This window comes from Heptranchias perlo, chromosome 14 (assembly GCF_035084215.1).
Source record: "Heptranchias perlo isolate sHepPer1 chromosome 14, sHepPer1.hap1, whole genome shotgun sequence".
NCBI lineage: Eukaryota > Metazoa > Chordata > Chondrichthyes > Hexanchiformes > Hexanchidae > Heptranchias > Heptranchias perlo.
The window spans coordinates 64,289,822-64,308,425 of record NC_090338.1 but is presented as its reverse complement, the minus strand read 5'-3'; the positions used below and the strand labels follow the sequence as shown (position 1 = coordinate 64,308,425).

General features: G+C 47.6%; 1 protein-coding gene across 3 annotated transcripts in view; it reads left to right on the top strand.

The window, feature by feature from the left end:
* The first annotated feature begins 12,315 nt into the window (after window positions 1-12,315).
* Window positions 12,316-18,604, top strand: part of LOC137332585 (sialic acid-binding Ig-like lectin 14) — a 54,061-nt gene continuing 47,772 nt past the window's right edge. For 2 of the 3 annotated variants that reach the window (XM_067996518.1, XM_067996516.1), the window contains exons 1-2: window positions 12,316-12,411; window positions 14,941-15,059. In XM_067996518.1, coding sequence (XP_067852619.1) covers window positions 15,008-15,059 — 52 coding nt within the window. In that variant the 5' untranslated portion in view covers window positions 12,316-12,411; window positions 14,941-15,007. The remainder of the gene's footprint in view (window positions 12,412-14,940; window positions 15,060-18,604) is intronic. The other variant, XM_067996517.1, reaches the window with a different exon arrangement.

Sequence of the window (18,604 nt, the reverse complement as noted above, 5' to 3'; positions counted from 1 at the left end):
CTTACACCCTACAGGGATCAAAATTAAAGCCAGTCAAGAACAAAAGAGATCTGGGTGTTTTAGTACATCATTCTCGAAAGGTTCATAGCCAATGCCCTGAAGCTATAACTAAAGCAAACAAGGTTGTAGATTATATTCACAGGACAATTCACTATAAAACAAAACATACCATTTTCTCCTTGTACAAGACCTTGGTTGGGCCTCAGTTCGAATATTGTGTTCAGTTTTGGTTTCCTCACTTGGTGGGGGATATTGAAGCTTCAGAAAGGTTGCAGAGGAAAGCCACACGATTAATTCCCAGTTTAAAACACGTTAGCCACCCAGATAGACTCTAAGAGCCGGGTCTGTACCTTTTAGAAAAGCGTAGACTCAGAGGTGATTTGATCGAGGTTTATAAAATAATGAAGGGATTAGACCCCCGTTCGGACGGAATTCCTCATCGGCGTCAGGCCCCGAAACCTCCCTCGGGGGGCTGTGCCTCACAACTTGAGCCGTCTCTCGGAAATTCCCTCCGTGCCATTTCACTCTGCGCGGAGGGATTTCCTGTACTGGCTGCTCCTGCACACACTCCATTTCCTCGCCATCGTCTCTCGCCTGGACACGCCCTGGCGTACCATCCTGCTGTTCGGCGGAGGCGGGGGTCCCCAGTGGAGGGCTCTCTACTCGGGGATCCTCCCGTGTGCCACTGGGAATCTGGGGTGGAGAGTGTTGCACGGAGCAGTCGTGACCAACAGGCGGTTTCGCCATTTCACGGACTCCCAGGCCGCCTGCAATTTCTGCGGCCTGGACGAGTCCGTGTTTCATTTATTCACAGGGTGTGGGAGGCTGCAGCCCCTGTTCCACTATTTAAGGGGGCTGCTCCTCAAGTTCTGGCAGCACTTCAGTCCCACGCTCCTGATCTTTGGCCGCCCGGTGAGGAGGGAGGCGGGCAGGACGGTGGACGTCCTCGTGGGCCTGCTCCTGGGCCTGTCCAAGGTGGCTATCCACAGGTCCAGGTTAGACGCGGCCCGTGGAGGCGGTCGCTCCGACTGTCTGCCTCTCTTCCGCAGAATTCTCCGCGCACGGGCGGCCCCGGAGAGGGAGCACGCGGTGTCTGCCGGTACACTTGAGGCTTTCCGCGACCGGTGGGCACCGCAGGGACTGGAGTGCATCCTGGACCGACATAATAAAATTTTAATTTGACACTTATTTTGGGTTTTTTTGGGTTTTCTACACATAAACACACCCTAAACCCCCCCTTCTTATAAAAGGGGGGCCCAAAACACACAAAAAAAAAGAAGAAAAATTGGCCTGGGTTTTTATCTGTTTTTTCATCTCTCCCAGGAGATCACATGGCTTTTGGGTGGGGTGGGGAGTGTATATATTGTGATGCACAAGGCATCACGGTTCTGTGGGACAGGTTGGATGGACCAGAGGGTCTTTTCCTGTCCGTATGTTGGTATGATATAAGATATTAAGGGGAACGGATAGGGTGGATAGAGAGAAACTATTTCCGCTGGTTGGGGATTCTAGGAGTCGGGGGCACAGTCTAAAAATTAGAGCCAGACCTTTCAGGAGCGAGATTAGAAAACATTTCTACACACAAAGGGTTGTAGAAGTTTGGAACTCTCTTCCGCAAACGGCAATTGATACTTGCTCAATTGCTAAATTTAAATCTGAGATAGATAGCTTTTTGGCAACCAAAGGTATTAAGGGAAATGGGCCAAAGGCAGGTATATGGAGTTAGATCACAGATCAGCCACGATTTTATCAAATGGCAGAGCAGGCACGAGGGGCTGAATGGCCTACTCCTGTTCCTATATTTCCTATGTACAGGATCGGGCACACTGGTTGATTTATTCCCCTTCCTAGCCCAATGGCACTGTCGAAACCCCAACTGCTGTACCAGCTGACCTCACCACCAACTGGGGACGGAGCCTGAGACCACGATCAATGTGAGTTGATTTCTCGCCTCGGTGATGATATCATGAAAACTTTCAGTCATAAGTTCTTAAAGGGATATGAGAACCACAGCTGGCTGACCAGAAATAACGCACGGCTGTTTAGACTGCGAGTAAGAAGCCAGTTCAGAGTCCCTTGGGCCAAAGGCAGAAGAAATGTACGACTAAATAACATAATGACATGAACACAGCTAACTAAATAACATCAAGGCTTCAGGATCTTAGGTTTAATCTGATTCACATCCTGGTGTCAGCGTGGGCTCTGTGGTAGCACTCTCGCCTCTGAGTCAGAAGATTGCAGATTCAAGTCCCAGTCTAGAGACTTGAGTTCATAATCCAGGCTGACACTTCAGTGTTGTACTGAGGGAGTGCTGTACTGTCGGAGGTGCCGTCTTTCAGGTGAGACGTTAAACCAAGGCTCCATCTGCCCTCTTACATGGATGTAAAAGATCCCTTGACACTATTTTGAAGAAGAGCAGGGGATCTCTCCCCATTGTCCTGTCCAATATTCATCCCTCAACCAACATCACTAAAACAGATTATCTGGTCATTTGTCTCATTGCTGTTTGTGGGATCTTGCTGTGTGCAAATTGGCTGTTGCATTTCCCTACATTACAACAGTGACTACACTTCAAAAGTACTTCATTGGCTGTAAAGTGCTTTGGGACGTCCTGAGGTCGAGCAAGGCACTATAGAAATGCAAGTCTTTTTTTTTGTTCCTATCCCTACCCCTTGTTATTTCGATAACTTTGATCTCAAATTTGGATCAGCTGAAAATATCTCGTGCCCCATTCGGTCTTGTTTCAGATCGGTATCCCTGACCGCATCTAGTCGTTTCTTAAATGAGTCATTTGCTGTCCCCACCCACACATCCTGGTAGCTGATCTGCAGCTGCTGATTTGTGTTTGGTAAGGGTATTAAGGGCTATGGAACCAAGGCAGGTCAATGGAGTTAAGATACAGATCAACCAAATTGAGTGGCAGAACAGGGGCTGAGTAGCCTACTCCTGTTCCTATGTCCACCCACTGTATAAAGGAACACTTTCTGACACCAGTTCTAATCCAGCCCTTCACAATCCCAAACCTTTGCCCTTTTGTCCTGTTACTTAAGCGAATCTGAAAGCATTTCTTTGAGCTTACTTCTGACAACAACCTGCCTCATCCTTTCCTCTGCGCTGTCTCTAAAAGAAAGAACTTGCATTTATATAGCGCCTTTCACAACCTCAGGACGTCCCAAAGTGCTTTACAGCCAATTAAGTACCTTTTAAGTGTGGTCACTGTTGTAATGTAGGAAACGCAGCAGCCATTTTGTGCATAGCGAGGTCCCATAAACAGCAGTGAGGTAAATAACCAGATCTACCCTATCAAATCCATTAATCATCTTAAACACCTCGATTAGATCACCCCTTAGTCTTCTATACTAATGCATTCTATAGTCAAATAGCCAACAGAAGCTCACTGTCTAATTGGACAAAGGAATGTCAAGTGAATGTGTTAAGCCCGTGTCCACAATTACCATCAGCACTCATTTCTGTCCTCATGTTTTGAAGGTTTGAAAAAAAGAAATGCTTTTGCCCCGATTTTAACCCAGCCCACCTGGCGCAAAGAAGACAGATGGGCGGTTAAAATGGCCTGGGCCTCACACTCAACCCTCTGCTGGGGAGTGAGGGGGAGTTTCCCTCCCCCACCGAACACGGAATGTGTTAAAATTGGGGCTTTTAAAATTCACGGCGGATAGACCAGCATTTAGCACAGCAAAGGGAAGGTTACTTGCTCAGTTTTTGTGGTTTTGTATCTGTGATCTTTATCCCTCCAAATAAAAGGCCGCTTCAAAATAAAAGTCGTCTGTTTAAAATGTATTAATCAACGCGAATCCCCTGGCTGGTCCTGGGCCACACTGGGGCTGAGACAGGGACAGGTGTAAATAGGGGAGCCCCTTTTGTATTGTGAATATGAAATACACTGCCGTTTGGGATTACAACGCAAAACACAAAAGCTGTTTCTTGGGATCCCTGAACGAAAGGAATTGAAGGATATGCTGATCGGGTTAGATGAAGAGGGGTGGAAGGAGGCTCGTGTGGAGCATAAACACCGGTATAGACCAGTTGGGCCGAATGGCCTTTTTCCGTGCTGTGCATTGTATGTAATTCGATGACATGTCGTCTCCGGCCTCAGCTCCAATAAGAGGTGTTGGACCATGTGACGTTGTACCGAAGTCCCTACTGTTTCCCTATTTAAGATATCTACAGTTAGTCCGGGCTCTGAAATGTTGGGAAAAGCTCCAAATAAAGGGACAAAAATTGAAATTTTGGGAGGTGGGGGGGTTATACCCCGAGACCCAGCTGGAAAATAAAAGTGGGGGCTGAAATTCAGCAGGAATTCTCTCCCCCCTCCCCATGTTCACCATAACTTAAGGGGGAACAGCTGCTGAACCCCCTCCCCCCGGAAAAACAAGGCCCACCACTGACATTGCTTTCTCCGCGGCTCTCCGTCGAGCAGGAGAATCCCCGGTGGAAATTCAACCCCTAAATCTCCTGCCTTCAACACTCACGTTAGTGTCGTGGTTATGTGACCCCTCCCTATCTCTGTAACCTCCTTCAGCTCGACAACCCTCCGAGATCTCTGCGCTCCTCCAATCCTGGCCTCTTGCGCATCCAAGATTTTCATCACTCTACCATCGGCGGCCATGTCTTCAGCTGCCTAGGGTCTAAGCTCTGGAAATCCCCCCCTAAACCTCTCTGCCTCTCCACCTCTCTCTCCTCCTTTAAGATGCTCCTTAAAACCTACCTCTTTGACCAAGCTTTTGGTCACCTGTCCTAATATGTCCTTATGTGGCTCTGTGTCAAGTTTTATTTGATAACGATTCTGTGAAGCGCCTTGGGACGTTTTACTATGTTAAAGACACCATATAAATGTAAGTTGTTGTTGTTGAGGCCTGAACTAGTTATCCAGAAAATGTGAGTTCAAATCCCACCGTGGAAGTTTGAGAATTTAGCCCCGATATTACCCGGGAGCCGGGATGGCAGAGGGGGAGGGTGGCGACTGAGCGCGTGGGTAACCCGCCCAGTGAAATCGGTCCGTTCCCCACACGATCGCGGGTAAATTGAAGGCACTTACCGTGGCTTCCGGGTTTCCCGTCGTCAACCTGCGCAGCGGGCGGACTGCGCACCCGCATCACAGGCTGTCAGCTGGAGGAGCCCTATTTAAAGGTCCTGCAGCAAACAACCAAAAGTACAGAATGCAGCAGACCAGGGGAAAGGCTGCTCCCAGATTTAATGATGCCTCGCTCCAGGTCCTACTGGATGGGGCGAGGAGGAGGAGGGATATTTTCTACCCAGCGGACGGGAGGAAGTGGCCTGCCTCTGCCACCAAGAAGGCCTGGCTCGAGATGGCAGAGGAGGTCACCAGCAGCAGCAACGTCTCCCGCACATGGATCCAGTGCAGGAAGCGCTTCAATGATCTAACTAGGTCAGTCAAAGTGAGTACATTTACTCATTCTCCTACACTCCGTCTTCCACATCACCGCCCCCACCCCCCAACTCATTCTGCACTGCCAACACTACTCCATCAAATCACTCCTCACACCCACTCAAACCTCATCCTCAACTTAGCCGCACTTACTCACCTCCCCAGTACTCACCCCACCACTACCACTCAACCCAATCCTCATACAATGTCATGGCGCTGTCTCATACTCACCCTCTGATGCATCTCTTTCACAGTCAGCCTCACCCAAACCAATGCATTCAGCGGTTGGCCACGTCACCATCCCTCACTCACGTCTCTCTACTTTCTCCCCTTATAGGAGAAGAGAGCCCAGAATGCACGGGAGAGGGCGAAGACTGGAGGGGGGCCGCAACATCAGGTCGTCCTCATGGATGCAGAGCAGGAGGCTCTTAAAGTGAGCCGCACCCTCGAGTGCCTGTCCGTCAGGGACGCCGAGACTGCCACCCGACAAACGGCTGGTGACAGAACTTTAACATTCAGCAGTCACAATAGCAAATGATGTTAACATGCCTTGCCATCTTCAGCACCTCAACATCTGTCATCATGCTTAATATTGCCTTCTGTTCTCTTACAGGTCCTTCAGCGACCGCCGTGACGGAGGAGGACGATTCTTCAGAGGACCTGCCGGCCTCTAAGGGTGCACCGTCACATCTGAGCGAGCCATCCACCAGCGCAGATATTCACACCTCGGTGGGTCCCCGTCCTCAGTTAGTTGGGGTCACACATGGTGAGTCACCACACACATGTGAGCACGAGCAGACACTGGTGGCAGGGGCATCTGTGGAGAGTCTGTGTCGGTGGGAGCACTCCTCTCCAGGCTCTGCTCAGCTGTACAGATGCTGAACGCTGGGGGCCATCCTTTAAAAGGAGAATGATCGAGGTGCAGCAGTGCATTTGCGAGGTGCTGGAACAGATGCCACATGCACTCTCCACGATCGCGCAAAGGATGGAGGAGTCCAACTCCTGCATGAGTGGAATGGTGGCACAGGTACAGGAGGGGATCTCTGAGATACTGTCACAGGGACGTGAGGGCATCTCTGAGATAGTGTCGTGAGTAAGTGCGGGAATGTCTGCGATGGAGGGAAGGCTAGCCTCCATCGAGCTTCAAGCACGGCTCACCAATGAGTCCATTGAGGCCCTGACAACGACCATTCGGACTCAGGGTGAGCAACTTCTGTCGACCTAAACAGGCAGGCAGATACACTAGCACTGGCCTTACAAGGCTTCACACATGTCCTCCAAACTGTCATCCAGCAAGGTGGTAGGAGAGATGTGGGCCTGGCCCAGGAGAAGGATGATGGCGAAAGGGGACATGGAAGTGGGGACGCCACTCAAAGCGCTCCCACGTCTCACCCGTTGCTGCCCTCTCAACCAGTACTTGCAATGCTGCCTCCTCTCCACGTGGCCGAGTCTGCCCCTGCACAGGTGCAGGTGGAGCAGTCTTTGGAGGGGCCCTCACGGGCACCGAAGCCCAGAGGACGTAGGCCCAAAGCATCTAATTGGTCAGGGCATGAACAAGAGCAACCTGCCACTACCTCTGCTGCAGCCAAAGGGGAAGTACCATGTAGCCATGATAATTTTGAATGGTGGAGCAGGCCCGAAGGGCCGAAAGGCCTTCTCTTGCTCCTATTTTCTATGTTTCTATGTAGGAGTACTCGTAAGCGTAAGGCAAAGGTTTTGTGAGCTCCAAGGGTGTTTGACAGTTTGTCATGTTTTTTATTTATATTTAATTTTTGTTAATGGCACATTAAATATTATTATTGTCACCACTACTGCCACGTCTTGGCCATTCTTGACTGGCTTGTGTAATAATTCCCTTTCATGAGGTTCACCATGAACATCCACACTTGATGCCACCCATTGGGTCACTCTATAGTGGGTGTATGTGTATTTTCACGACTATTTTGTGCAGGGGGCGGGGCGGGGGAGGGGCGGGTGTGGCCGCTCCTCTGTCCAGGTGGTGAGGACTGGACTCTTCACACTGTCTGATGTTAGGAGAGCCGTTCACATATCAGTGACTTATTGGCCTCACGAGCAGCCAAGTGAGCCGCTGTTCTGCCCACGGGTTGCTCCTCCTCCTCTGCCTCCTCCTCCTCGTCCTCCTCCTCCTCAATATGGGTGGCAGATATGGATGGGGCCTCCTCAAGTGGCACCCCTCTCTCTTGTGCCATGTTGTGCAGGGCACAACAGACGACAAGAATGCATCCCACTCTGTCTGGTGCGTATTGAAGCGCTCCCCCAGAACGATCAAGGCACCTGAAGCGCATCTTGAGAAGCCCTATAGCATGCACAATCATAGACCTGGTAGCAATGTGGCTGTCATTATATCGACGCTGAGCCATATGCAGGGGGTATCCCTTGTCCCCGAGGAACCAGCCCTTGCGGGTGTTCGGTGCGTGGAAGAGGGGCAGGATGTTGGACTCCCGGAGAATGAAGGAATCGTGGCAGCTGCCAGGGTATCTGGTGCACACACGTGAAGGAATCTCTTGCGGTGGTCACAGATGAGCTGAATGTTGATGGAGTGATGGCCCTTCCTGTTGATGAACAGTCCTGGCTCGTGTGGAGGTGCTCCTATTGCTATATGGGTGAAATCGATTACACCCTGCACCAGTGGGAAGCCAGCCACAGTGTGGAATCCCACTGCCCTCTCCGTCTGGCTGAGGTCATCCATGGGGAAGTTGATGTAGTGCGAGGCCCTGCGAAACAAGCCGTCGGTGACCTGCCTTATGCACTTGTGTGCAGACAACTGAGAGACCCCGGCGATGTCCCCGGTGGCACCCTGGAACGATCCGGAGGCGAAGAAGTTGAGGGCAGTGGTGACTTTGACAGCGACAGGTAAGGAGATGCTGCTCAGGCCAGCCGGGAGCAGCTCGGCATGAAGGAGGCTGCAGATGTCTGCGACTACCTGGCGACTGACTCTGAGCCTCGGTATGCACTGCTCCTCAGAGAGGTCCAGGAAGCTGAGCCTCGGTCTGTAGACCCTGTGGCGAGGGTAGTGCTGCTCTCTCTGTTGTTGCCCTCCCTGATGTTGTGCAGGTGCCTGTGGCGCAGCACTGTGTTGTGGAGCTCCACGTGGCGGAGGTGGACGCCGTGCCTGGCGAGGCTGGTGATGTTGCTCGTCCTCGGATGAAGTGATGAATGCAGCTATGGTGCCCCCCATCCTGACGGTGTGAGTTTGAGGGGGTCCACAAAGTAGGTAAATGTGTTTGCACAGCAGAGTTTAGGGTATAAATTAATCATTTTGAGTGGAAAGACAAAGGTGTTGCAGCCAAAACTTTGTCTGAAGTGACAGAGTGCCCTGCTGCAATAAATGAGGTTTTCTCCCCACCTGTCAAATAATCCTTTGCATCTCCCACCGGCTGCTGGTTGAAACACGTCTGCTCCAACAGGGAGTGTTTCCCACAGCACGGGAAACACGGTGAGGATCCTTCAAAATTTCACCCCTGCCAAAATCTCCACTCAATGAGGTCTGTCAAGTACCTCAACTATCTAAATAACTATATAAAGTAGCAGCCCGCCGGCTTTAATTTCCAATGGGAGTCCTGTATGCGGGAGCTGCGCGCGCACCCGAACGTGTCACTGGGGAACCCGGAAGTCAGCGGGTTGGAGCCAGGCTCCGAACCCGCTTCGGGATTCCGCCATTTTAGGAGCCCCACCCCCAACTCAGCCGTCTGAAAATCGGCCCCTTTGAATGCAGTTTAAAACAAAAATCTGGAAATAAAAAGCTGGTATCAGTGAAAGTGACCATGAAGCTGTCGATTGTCGTAAAAACCCAACTGGTTCACTACACTCCTTCAGGGAAGGAAACCTACCATCCTTACCCAGTCTGGCCAATATGTGTTTCCAGCCCCACATCAACATGGTTGACTCTCTGAAGCCATTAAGTTGTATTAAACTGCAGAGGTCCAGGAAGAAAAGAATGAAAGAAAGACTTGCATTTATATAGAGCTTTTCATGACCTCAGGCCATCCCAAAGTGCTTTACAGTCACTGAAGTAAACTCCTTAAAGGGAGTAACTATCGAGCTTAATCTAAGGCAAGTCATGGCAGCAGAGCTCGCACCCGTGATATGCTCCTCCTGCACTATGTGGGAAGTCATGGACACTACCAGTGTCCCTGGCGACCATGTGTGCAGGAAGTCTGTCCAGCTGCAGCTACTGGCTAACCGCATTTCGGAGCTGGAGCTGCGGGTGGATTCACAGTGGAGCATCCGCGATGCTGAGATTATCGTGGATAACACGTTCAGTGAGGTGATCACACCGCAGGTAAAGATTACGCAGGAGAAAGGAAATGGGTGACCGCCAAGCAGAGTAAAAGGACTAGGCAGGTAGAACAGGAGTCCTCTGGGGCCATCTCCCTCTCAAACAGATATTCCGCTTTGGATATTGTTGGGGGAGATGGCTTATCAGGGGAAAGCAGCAAGAGCCAAGACCGTGGCACCATGAGTGACTCAGCTGCACAGGAGGGGAGGAAAAAGAATGGGAGAGTAATAGTGATTGGGGATTCCATCGTAAGGGGAACAGATAGGCGTTTCTGCGGCTGCAGACGTGACTCCAGGATGGTATGTTGCCTCCCTGGTGCTAGGGTCAAGGATGTCACGGAGCGGCTGCAGAACATTCTGAAAGGGGGAGGGTAAACAGCCAGAGGTCGTGGTCCATATCGGTACCAACGACATCGGTAAAAAAAGGGATGAGATCCTGCAAGCAGAATATAGGGAGTTAGGAAATAAATTAAAAAGCAGGACCTCTAAGGTAGTAATCTCAGGATTACTCCCAGTGCCACGAGAGCAGAAATAGGAGAATAGACCAGATGAATGCGTGGCTTGAGAGATGGTGTAGGAGGGAGGGGTTTAAATTCCTGAGGCATTGGGACCGATTCTGGGAAAGGCGGGACCTGTACAAGCTGGACTGGTTGCACCCGAGCAGAAACGGGACCAACATCCTCGCGGGGGCATTTGCTAGTTCTGTTGGGGAGGGTTTAAACTAGTATGGCAGGGGGATGGGAACCAAAGGGCAGGTACAGATAGGACAAATTCAGACCAGGAAATGGGAAGTAGAAAAGCAATTAGTGACGTAGTTAGTGACTCAGAAAGGCAAAAGAAGCAAAGGTTAAATAGTGTTCAGCACAGGAATTTGACGGGGTTAAAGGGTATATACTTCAATGCAAGGAGTATTACAAACAAACCTGGCTTAAAGAGGGGGATAATTGGCAGCTCAATATCCCTGGATATAGAGTTTTCAGGCAGGATAGAGTGGGTGATAAAAAAGGAGGGGGGGGGGGGTAGCATTATTGGTTAAAGAATGCTTCAGCCAGAAGTGCCAAGTGGATGATCCATCTCGGCCTCCTCCCGATATCCCCACCATCACAGAAGCCAGTCTTCAGCCAATTCGATTCACTCCACGTGATATCAAGAAACGGCTGAGTGCAGAGGATAGCTGCAGACTCCAAAAAGATATCAATGTGTTGGTGGAGTGGGCGGAAAAGTGGCAAATGGAGTTCAACCCGGAGAAGTGTGAGGTAATACATTTAGGAAGGACAAGCAGTAAAAGGGAATATGCAGTAAACGGGAATATATTGAGAGGGGTAGAGGAAGTGAGAGACCTTGGAGTGCATGTGCACAGGTCCCTGAAGGTGGCAGTACAGGTAGATAAGTTTGTGAAGAAGGCATACGGAATGCTCTCCGTTATTAGCTGAGGTATAGAATACAAAAGCAGGGATGTAATGATGGAACTGTATAAAATGCTGGTAAGGCCACAGCTGGAGTATTGTGTGCAGTTCTGGTCACCACATTACAGGAAGGGTGTAATTGCTGTGGAGAGAGTGCAAAGAGGATTTACAAGAATGTTGCCAGGGCTTGAAAATTGCAGCTATGAGGAGAGATTGGATAGGCTGGGGTTGTTTTCCTTGGAGCAGAGGAGGCTGAGGGGAGACTTGATTGAGGTGTACAAAATTATGAGAGGCCCAGGTAGAGTAGACAGGAAGTACCTGTTTCCCTTAGTGAAGAGTTCAAGAACTAGAGGACATAGATTTAAGCTGATTGGCGAAGGATTAGCGGGGACATGAGGGAAAACTTTTTTACCCAGAGGGTGGTGGGTCTATGGAATTCGCTGCCCGGATTGGTGGTAGAGGTAGGGACCCTCAACTCTTTTAAAAAGTACCTGGACCTGTACCCAAAGTGCTGTAAGCTGCAGGGCTATGGACCGGGTGCTGGAAGGTGGGATTAGAATGGGCACCTAGTTTTTCTTCGAGTCGGCGCGGGCACGATGGGCCGAATGGCCCCCTTCCGTGCTGTATCTTTTCTATGGTTCTATGGTTCTAAGTACTTTTGAAGTGTAGTCACAGTTGTAATTTAGGAAACGTGGCAGCCAATTTGTGCACAGCAAGGTCCCACAAACAGCAATGAGATAAATGACCAAATAATCTGTTTTAGGCTAACCACCAGCTTCTTAGGGTAAGTAGGGAATGGGCAATAAATGCCGGCCTTGCCAGTGACACCCACATCCAGAGAATGAATAAAAGAAAATCTAAATCCACCACTGCAATAAATTGCAAAGGAAGTAACAGGGTCGTGGCTATTCCTGCAGCGCAGTTATGACAAGCCCAAAGCCCATTAGACTTTCAAACTCCTGGTCGTTGTGTGCTATAAGATCCATGTTAAGGGTTGTTTTCGAGTTATTGTTATTTTTTGAAATAGGCTTCATTGCATAGTCTACTTCCTTGTTTTTTATGCTGTAAACTGTAAACTGTAAAGTGCAGATTAGTGAGAAGCGTGTGTCGGTGTGCCTTATCTCTGTGGGTTTGTCTTGTTGCTGTCCTGTTTTACAACAGATGCTGATATTTCCGTTTCCTGCAGCACTCCAATAAAAGGTGCATCTAACTGTAACGTAGCTTGACTGCACAAGTCAGTGCAAAGGAATGGTCTTCCTGAAGGGAACATTGTACCACCAAAGGAGTTAAAGAAGAGCAGTAAGGAGATTTTCTTCTTTACATTAAGATGTAGTCAGTAAATGTTGTTTGAGTAAAATGAACATTAGTGATTCTATGAGTGAATATTTAATTATGAATACGATGTAATCAATTTTTTGTCATGTGTAAATTTTGAATAACTAAACTCTTACCTTTAGCTAGCATTGATATGATTCGGAGCTGGAAAATATTTTTTAAACGCTTTACAAAATGCTGAAGAATTATATTGTGTGTTTAAAAATAATTTGATGGGTCAGTAACCTGTGGACACAGACTTAAGATAATTGGCAAAAGATCCAGAGGGGGAGATGATGAGATTTTTTTACGCAGTGAGTTGTTATGATCTGGAATGCACTGCCTGAAAGGGTGGTGGAAGCAGATTCAATAGTGACTTTCAAAAGGGAATTGGATACTTGAAAAGGAAAAATTTGCTGGGCTATGGGGAAAGAGTGAGAGAGAGGGACTAATTGGATAGCTCTTCCAAAGAGCCAGCACAGGCATGATGGACCAAATGGCCTCCTTCTGTGCTGTATGATTCTATGATATTTGACATACAACAGGTTTGGGTTTTCAGATAGAAATTCCTTTTGGTGAGACGGGGAGGTAGGGAGACTTTAGTCCTTGTCAAGGTGAAGGATGCCAGGACGGGTGAATGAAACACTTTTCCATTCTGCCAGCTGCGGAGTGATCTTCCCCAACAATGAGCTGCAACCCCATCGAGAAAAACCCATATCTTCACCAATGTGGTCATTTCTATCATACCCTCATCGGTTTGGAATGAGCGTGTCAATATAGTGCCAATTTGCATTGAATTCGGGGTACCTATGTGCCATGAACTCATGTCAACTGTGAACAGGGACAAAACTGTCCCAACTCATCTCTCTTAGAACCCTTAGAATGATTAAGTGAGTGGCCAAAACTGCGGCAGATGGAGTTCAATGTGGGCAACTGTGCAGATTCACCAGAATGATACCAGGGCTTAGAGGGTTAAATTATGAGGGCAGGTTGCATAAACTCGGCTTATATTTCCTTGATTGTAGAAGATTGAGGGGTGATCTGATCGAGGTGTTTAAATGTCAAAAGGATTTGATAGGGTAGATACGGAGAAACTATTTCCTCTGGTGGGGGAATCAAGAACGAGGGGACATAATCTTAATATTAGAGCTAAGCCATTCAGGAGTGAAATCAGGAAGCACTTTTTCACACAAAGGGTAGTGGAAATCTGTAATTCTCCCCCCTAATAGGCTGTGAATGCTGGGGGTCAATTGAAATTTTCAAGACTGAGATCGATAGATTTTTGTTAATTAAGGGGATCAAGGGATATGGAGCAAAGGCGGGATAATGGAGTCGAGGTATAGATCAGCCACGATCTGATTTCATCTGAGGGGCTGAATCCTACTTCTGTTACTATGTAACCTTAATGTGGGCAGAGAGAGAGGAGGCTTTCATCTCACCACATTGGGCTGAAGTGGAACCAAAATATCAGAAATGGCAGGTCACTGGGCTAGAAATTGGGCCATGTAGCGCCTATTGTTTCGGCGCTCTGTGGCCTCCCGAAGTGCCAAGATGGCGTCTTGGCTGCGCACGCACATTTCCAGCGTGACATACGCCGGACATCATCTTGGTATAGGAGTTAGCGCAGGTGCGGAGAGCGAACGCCAGAAGCATGTAAAGTAGGGAGAAATGGATACAATCAGTGTGCAACGCTGATTTAAAGTGATAGACACCATTTTGGAACTTAATGCTCAACTCAACGCACAGTCTTAACCACGACCATGTGAACATGTCTTAGAGTGCCCGGAGAACCCCCCACCAGCACTATTTAAAGGGACCATGTAGGTTTTGCAGGTTAGTTGCTGAATTATTGCTTCTGGCTGCCGATACATTTGTAACTGCTTTTGGAGGTCTCCTATACTTGAATACTAGGACGCGGGGACAAAGCCTAACATTTAGAGCCAGGACGTGCAGGAGGGAAGTTAGGAAACGCTTCTTTCACTCAAAGGAGAGATTAGGGCTCCCCCTGCTGGTGGAAAGTGCAAATTGCATTGAATCCTGGCCTCAATGCTGATTTCCAACGCTGCTTGAAGGTAACTCCTCAGGCCGAACGAAAGTCTCGTCCTGCCTCGCAGAAAGCACCGGGCGCAGGTTAATAGCGGATCGCACTTCCCGCGCCCGTTTTTTGGGGTTATCCAATTTAACCCCAACGTGTCTAATCTACTGCACCACTCGGCTCCCCGTCTGTCGTAGTTTGTCCATGCCTTACATTAGTCATGAGGAATTTTGTCTTCATTAGTACACTGGGTGTATGAGGCATGAGTCTTTGCTACCCCTCCCCAACATCAAATTACCTCTTTCCAGAAGTGTTACTGCAACATCCTTTAAAAGGGGTGGAGGAGAGGAGTGAGAGGCCGAGAGTACAATGAGAGTTCAGTGCTTGGTCTGACAGATGTGGGAGTTCGCGTAACATCCATTGCTAAATAAGATTTAAATCATCTCTTTGTTGACTGTGGTCCATTGTCTATTGTGCAGGTATCAATATGTCTGATTGTCCTCAGCTGCTGTGTGTACATGTCCTATTGAGGCTGAGATCTACACAATGAGAACATCACACTGCACCCTGGCACTTATAGCCGTGTGTCTCATCAAGGGTAAGTGTCCAATTACACCAATCACCATGTCTAAGCTTTAATTTTTTTTCCCCTAGTTACCAGTTTTTTCATCCCTCCTCTCCTGATGGTGCTGACCGTTACTGGGCTACAGCCCCATGGACGATGGTCATCCTCTGGTATCTCATCCATGTAGCCAATCTCCACATGGAAGTCCAGGTCAGGCGCCTGTGAGGGGAGGGATCCATCCAAAATTCTTCCCCCGGGCCATTTGCACGGCTTGTGCGTTATCAGGGGCCGCATGCTGGGATCGTAGGGCAGGTGGGGAGGAGAGGGTACTGTTCCCCAGGGATCTGTTCTTGGGCCTCAGCTTTTCACCATTTAGATCAATGGCTTGGGTGAAGGAACAAAGAGTTGTATATCCAAGTTTGCAGATGACACAAAGTTAGGAAACACGATGGCCCAAATCTTGCTGGAAAAATAACGGCGACTTCACAACGCACGCCTTTATTAATGCGCAAATCGGCCAGCAAGTTCAGGCGAAGAAGAGATACACCATGAGTAGCAAATAGCCATAACTTGCTGTTCGATTAACGCTGCTCCATTGTTTGCCTCACACAAACGGCAGCTCACCCTTAGCCTCCCCGTTATTTTTTAAAACTTGCTGGATTTGCACATTAAACTCACTGCAGAAAGTTAGGGCTCGTATTAACAGCGTAAGTACCCTGTTAACAATGTGATAATTGTTAATGCAATGCCAATCAACCTCTCCAGCCAGAAAGGGAACTATTTAAACTGTTGAGTCTCATTCCTTCAGGTAGTACATTCTTCCTTGAGATTTAAAAAAAAATAACTTTTACATTTTTTTCTTATTTTTCCTTTCTGCCTCTTTTTTCTCTCTCTCTTAACCCGATCTTTCTTTCTCTTTAGTTCTCTTTCTGTACCTGATTTAATTCTAATTCACCCTCCTCCTCTGTCGTTCCTGTTTGTTTCTCATTCCTTAAACCTCATTGGTTAAGGAGATAGACTGTTGGTCCCGTCGTTCACTGAGGTTCCAGATGTGCCGTTACCCGTCCGCACTTCCAGCAACGTACCGGGCAAAACATTTTTATGTTGAAGGGTGAAGGAAAAAGTTTTAACTAACTAACAGATGCCCTGCTCCAACAAGATTTGGGCCAATATGTTGTGTAGAAGGGAGCAGGGACATAGTCAGACTAAGTGAGTGGTCAAAATTATACCAGATGGAGTTCAATGTGGGGAAGTGTGAGGTCATTCACTTTGGATCTGAGAAGAACAAATCGGAATATTTTCTTAATGGTGAGAAACAAGGAGCTGTGGAGGAGCAAAAGGATTTAGACACAAATCTAAAAGGTAGTGCACAGGTACAAAAAGTGAACAAAAAGGCAAATGGAATGCTGGCCTTTATCTCAAAGGGGTTGGAATATAAAAGTGAGGAAGTGATGCTTCAGTTGTACAGAGCCTCAGTCAGACCGCATCTGGAGTACTGTGGCCAGTTCTGGGCACCGCACCTCAGGAAGGATATATTGGCCTTGAAGGGGTTGCAACGCAGATTCACCAGAATAATAGCGGGAGGTTAGAGGGTTAAATTATGACGACAGGTTGCATAAACTTGGTTTGTATTCCCTTGAGTTCAGAAGGTTGAGGGGTCATCTGATCGAGGAGTTTAAAACGATAAAGGGATTCGATAGGGTAGATACAGAGAAACTATTTGCTCTGGTGCAGGAATCCAGAACAAGGGAGCACAATCTTTGTCCTCCCCTTAGCATGTTGGGAACTGCCGCACATGTGGCAATAAGTAAAGGGAAAGCACCCGATAGTGTTCGATTACAGCTCTGCCGAGAATTGAGCACAGATTTTTGACTTTGGATTTCACTTTGCACTTATTGAAGTAGATACGTAACAATTAGAAAACATTTCCCTTCTCCATCCCCCAAGGCTGCAATTATTACTCAATCAGCTTGATGGGAAATTACATTCAGTAATTTATTTTTTCCTATATCTTTCTATCTAAGCCTTACATCAAGCATACGTTTCCCTCTGTCATGCTTCGGGGATCATGCTGTAAATCTCTGAGCCACATTTTTTTTTAAGATGTATAAAGAAATAAAAGTGGCCATTTGGAACATACAGAGTCACCCAAAGAGACCTCCTGAACTAGAACATAAGAACATAAGAAATAGGAGCAGGAGTAGGCCATCCGGCCCCTCGAACCTGCTCCGCCATTCAATAAGATCATGACTGGACTGACACAAGATCCACAATATCTGTATCACCCCCTTGGCTGACCTTACCAATCACACTTAAAAAGAAGAAAAAGAAAGCCAAAATTCTGAGCTGCAACTTGAGCATGTAAACTCTGACCTCACCAGGCCTTAAAGTGACACACCAACAATAAAGATTTGTGGCCTTAAAGTGACATAGCTCACCTTAGCAGCAGAATAATACATACTGCATTACCTGGTATGTCTTTATAAAACAGCGTATCGGCTGACTTAGTGTAAGCAATTCAATAGGATGGCTATCAATAACATAATTAAAATGGAACAGCTGCACGCATTTCTTCCTTTCTGTCACTTTTGTTTTGTCACATTCTGGTGTCACATCACAACTCATTCAAATTTTCTGCGTCACATTTGCACTTCACCAGCTTTGAAATCTCGTATTCATAAAATAACAAAACACAACTGACCTGTTAGGCTAAGTACCAATCAGCAAGTTTCAAGCAGTTGAACCAATCATAGAATCATTACAGCACAGAAGGAGGCCATTTGGCCCATCGAGCCTGTGCCGGAATAAATTCTCTCAAAATCAAAACAAAAAGTGCTGGGAACACTCAGCAGGTCAGGCAGCATCTGTGGCGAGAGAAACAGAGTTAATCTTTCAAGTCAAGGACCCTTCATCAGAACTGGAAGATGTTAGAGATGAACAGCTTTTAAGCAAATACAGAGCCAGGGAAAGGGGGCAGATTAAGAACAAAGGGAAGCTCTGTGATCGGGTGGAGGGAAGGAGTGATTAAACAGGAAAAGGGATGATGGTTCAAGGCAAGAGGAGGTGAAAAGGGGACTTATAGAAACAAAAGATGGGTCAAGCAGAGGTGTAAATGGTTACTGCCAGAACAATAATTCGCTCAAAACATTTTTTGAAAATCTTTCCTGGAGCCATATTGTTCCTGATTGAGCTCATAACCCAGTTATAAACAAATTAGGCTTTATAACATATTAAAACAATTAAACATGAAATATATTTACATAAATAAAGCTTCACCAGAATTCATTTTTTATGTCTTCTTTCACACTTTATCCTGAGGCCTTTTAGAAGCCTGGTGCTCTATTTTTTACCTGCGTCTTATGCTTTTTATATTCTCCGGGCCTTTCAAGTCTGATTATCTCCTTTACATTTTCGGGGAGAGGATGAGAATTTTTTTTTTACGCATCGAGTTGTTATGATCTGGAATGCACTGCCTGAAAGGGTGGTGGAAGCAGATTCAATAGTAAATTTCAAAAGGGAATTGGATAAATACTTGAAAAGGAAAAATTTGCAGGGCTATGGGTAAAGAGCAGGGGAGT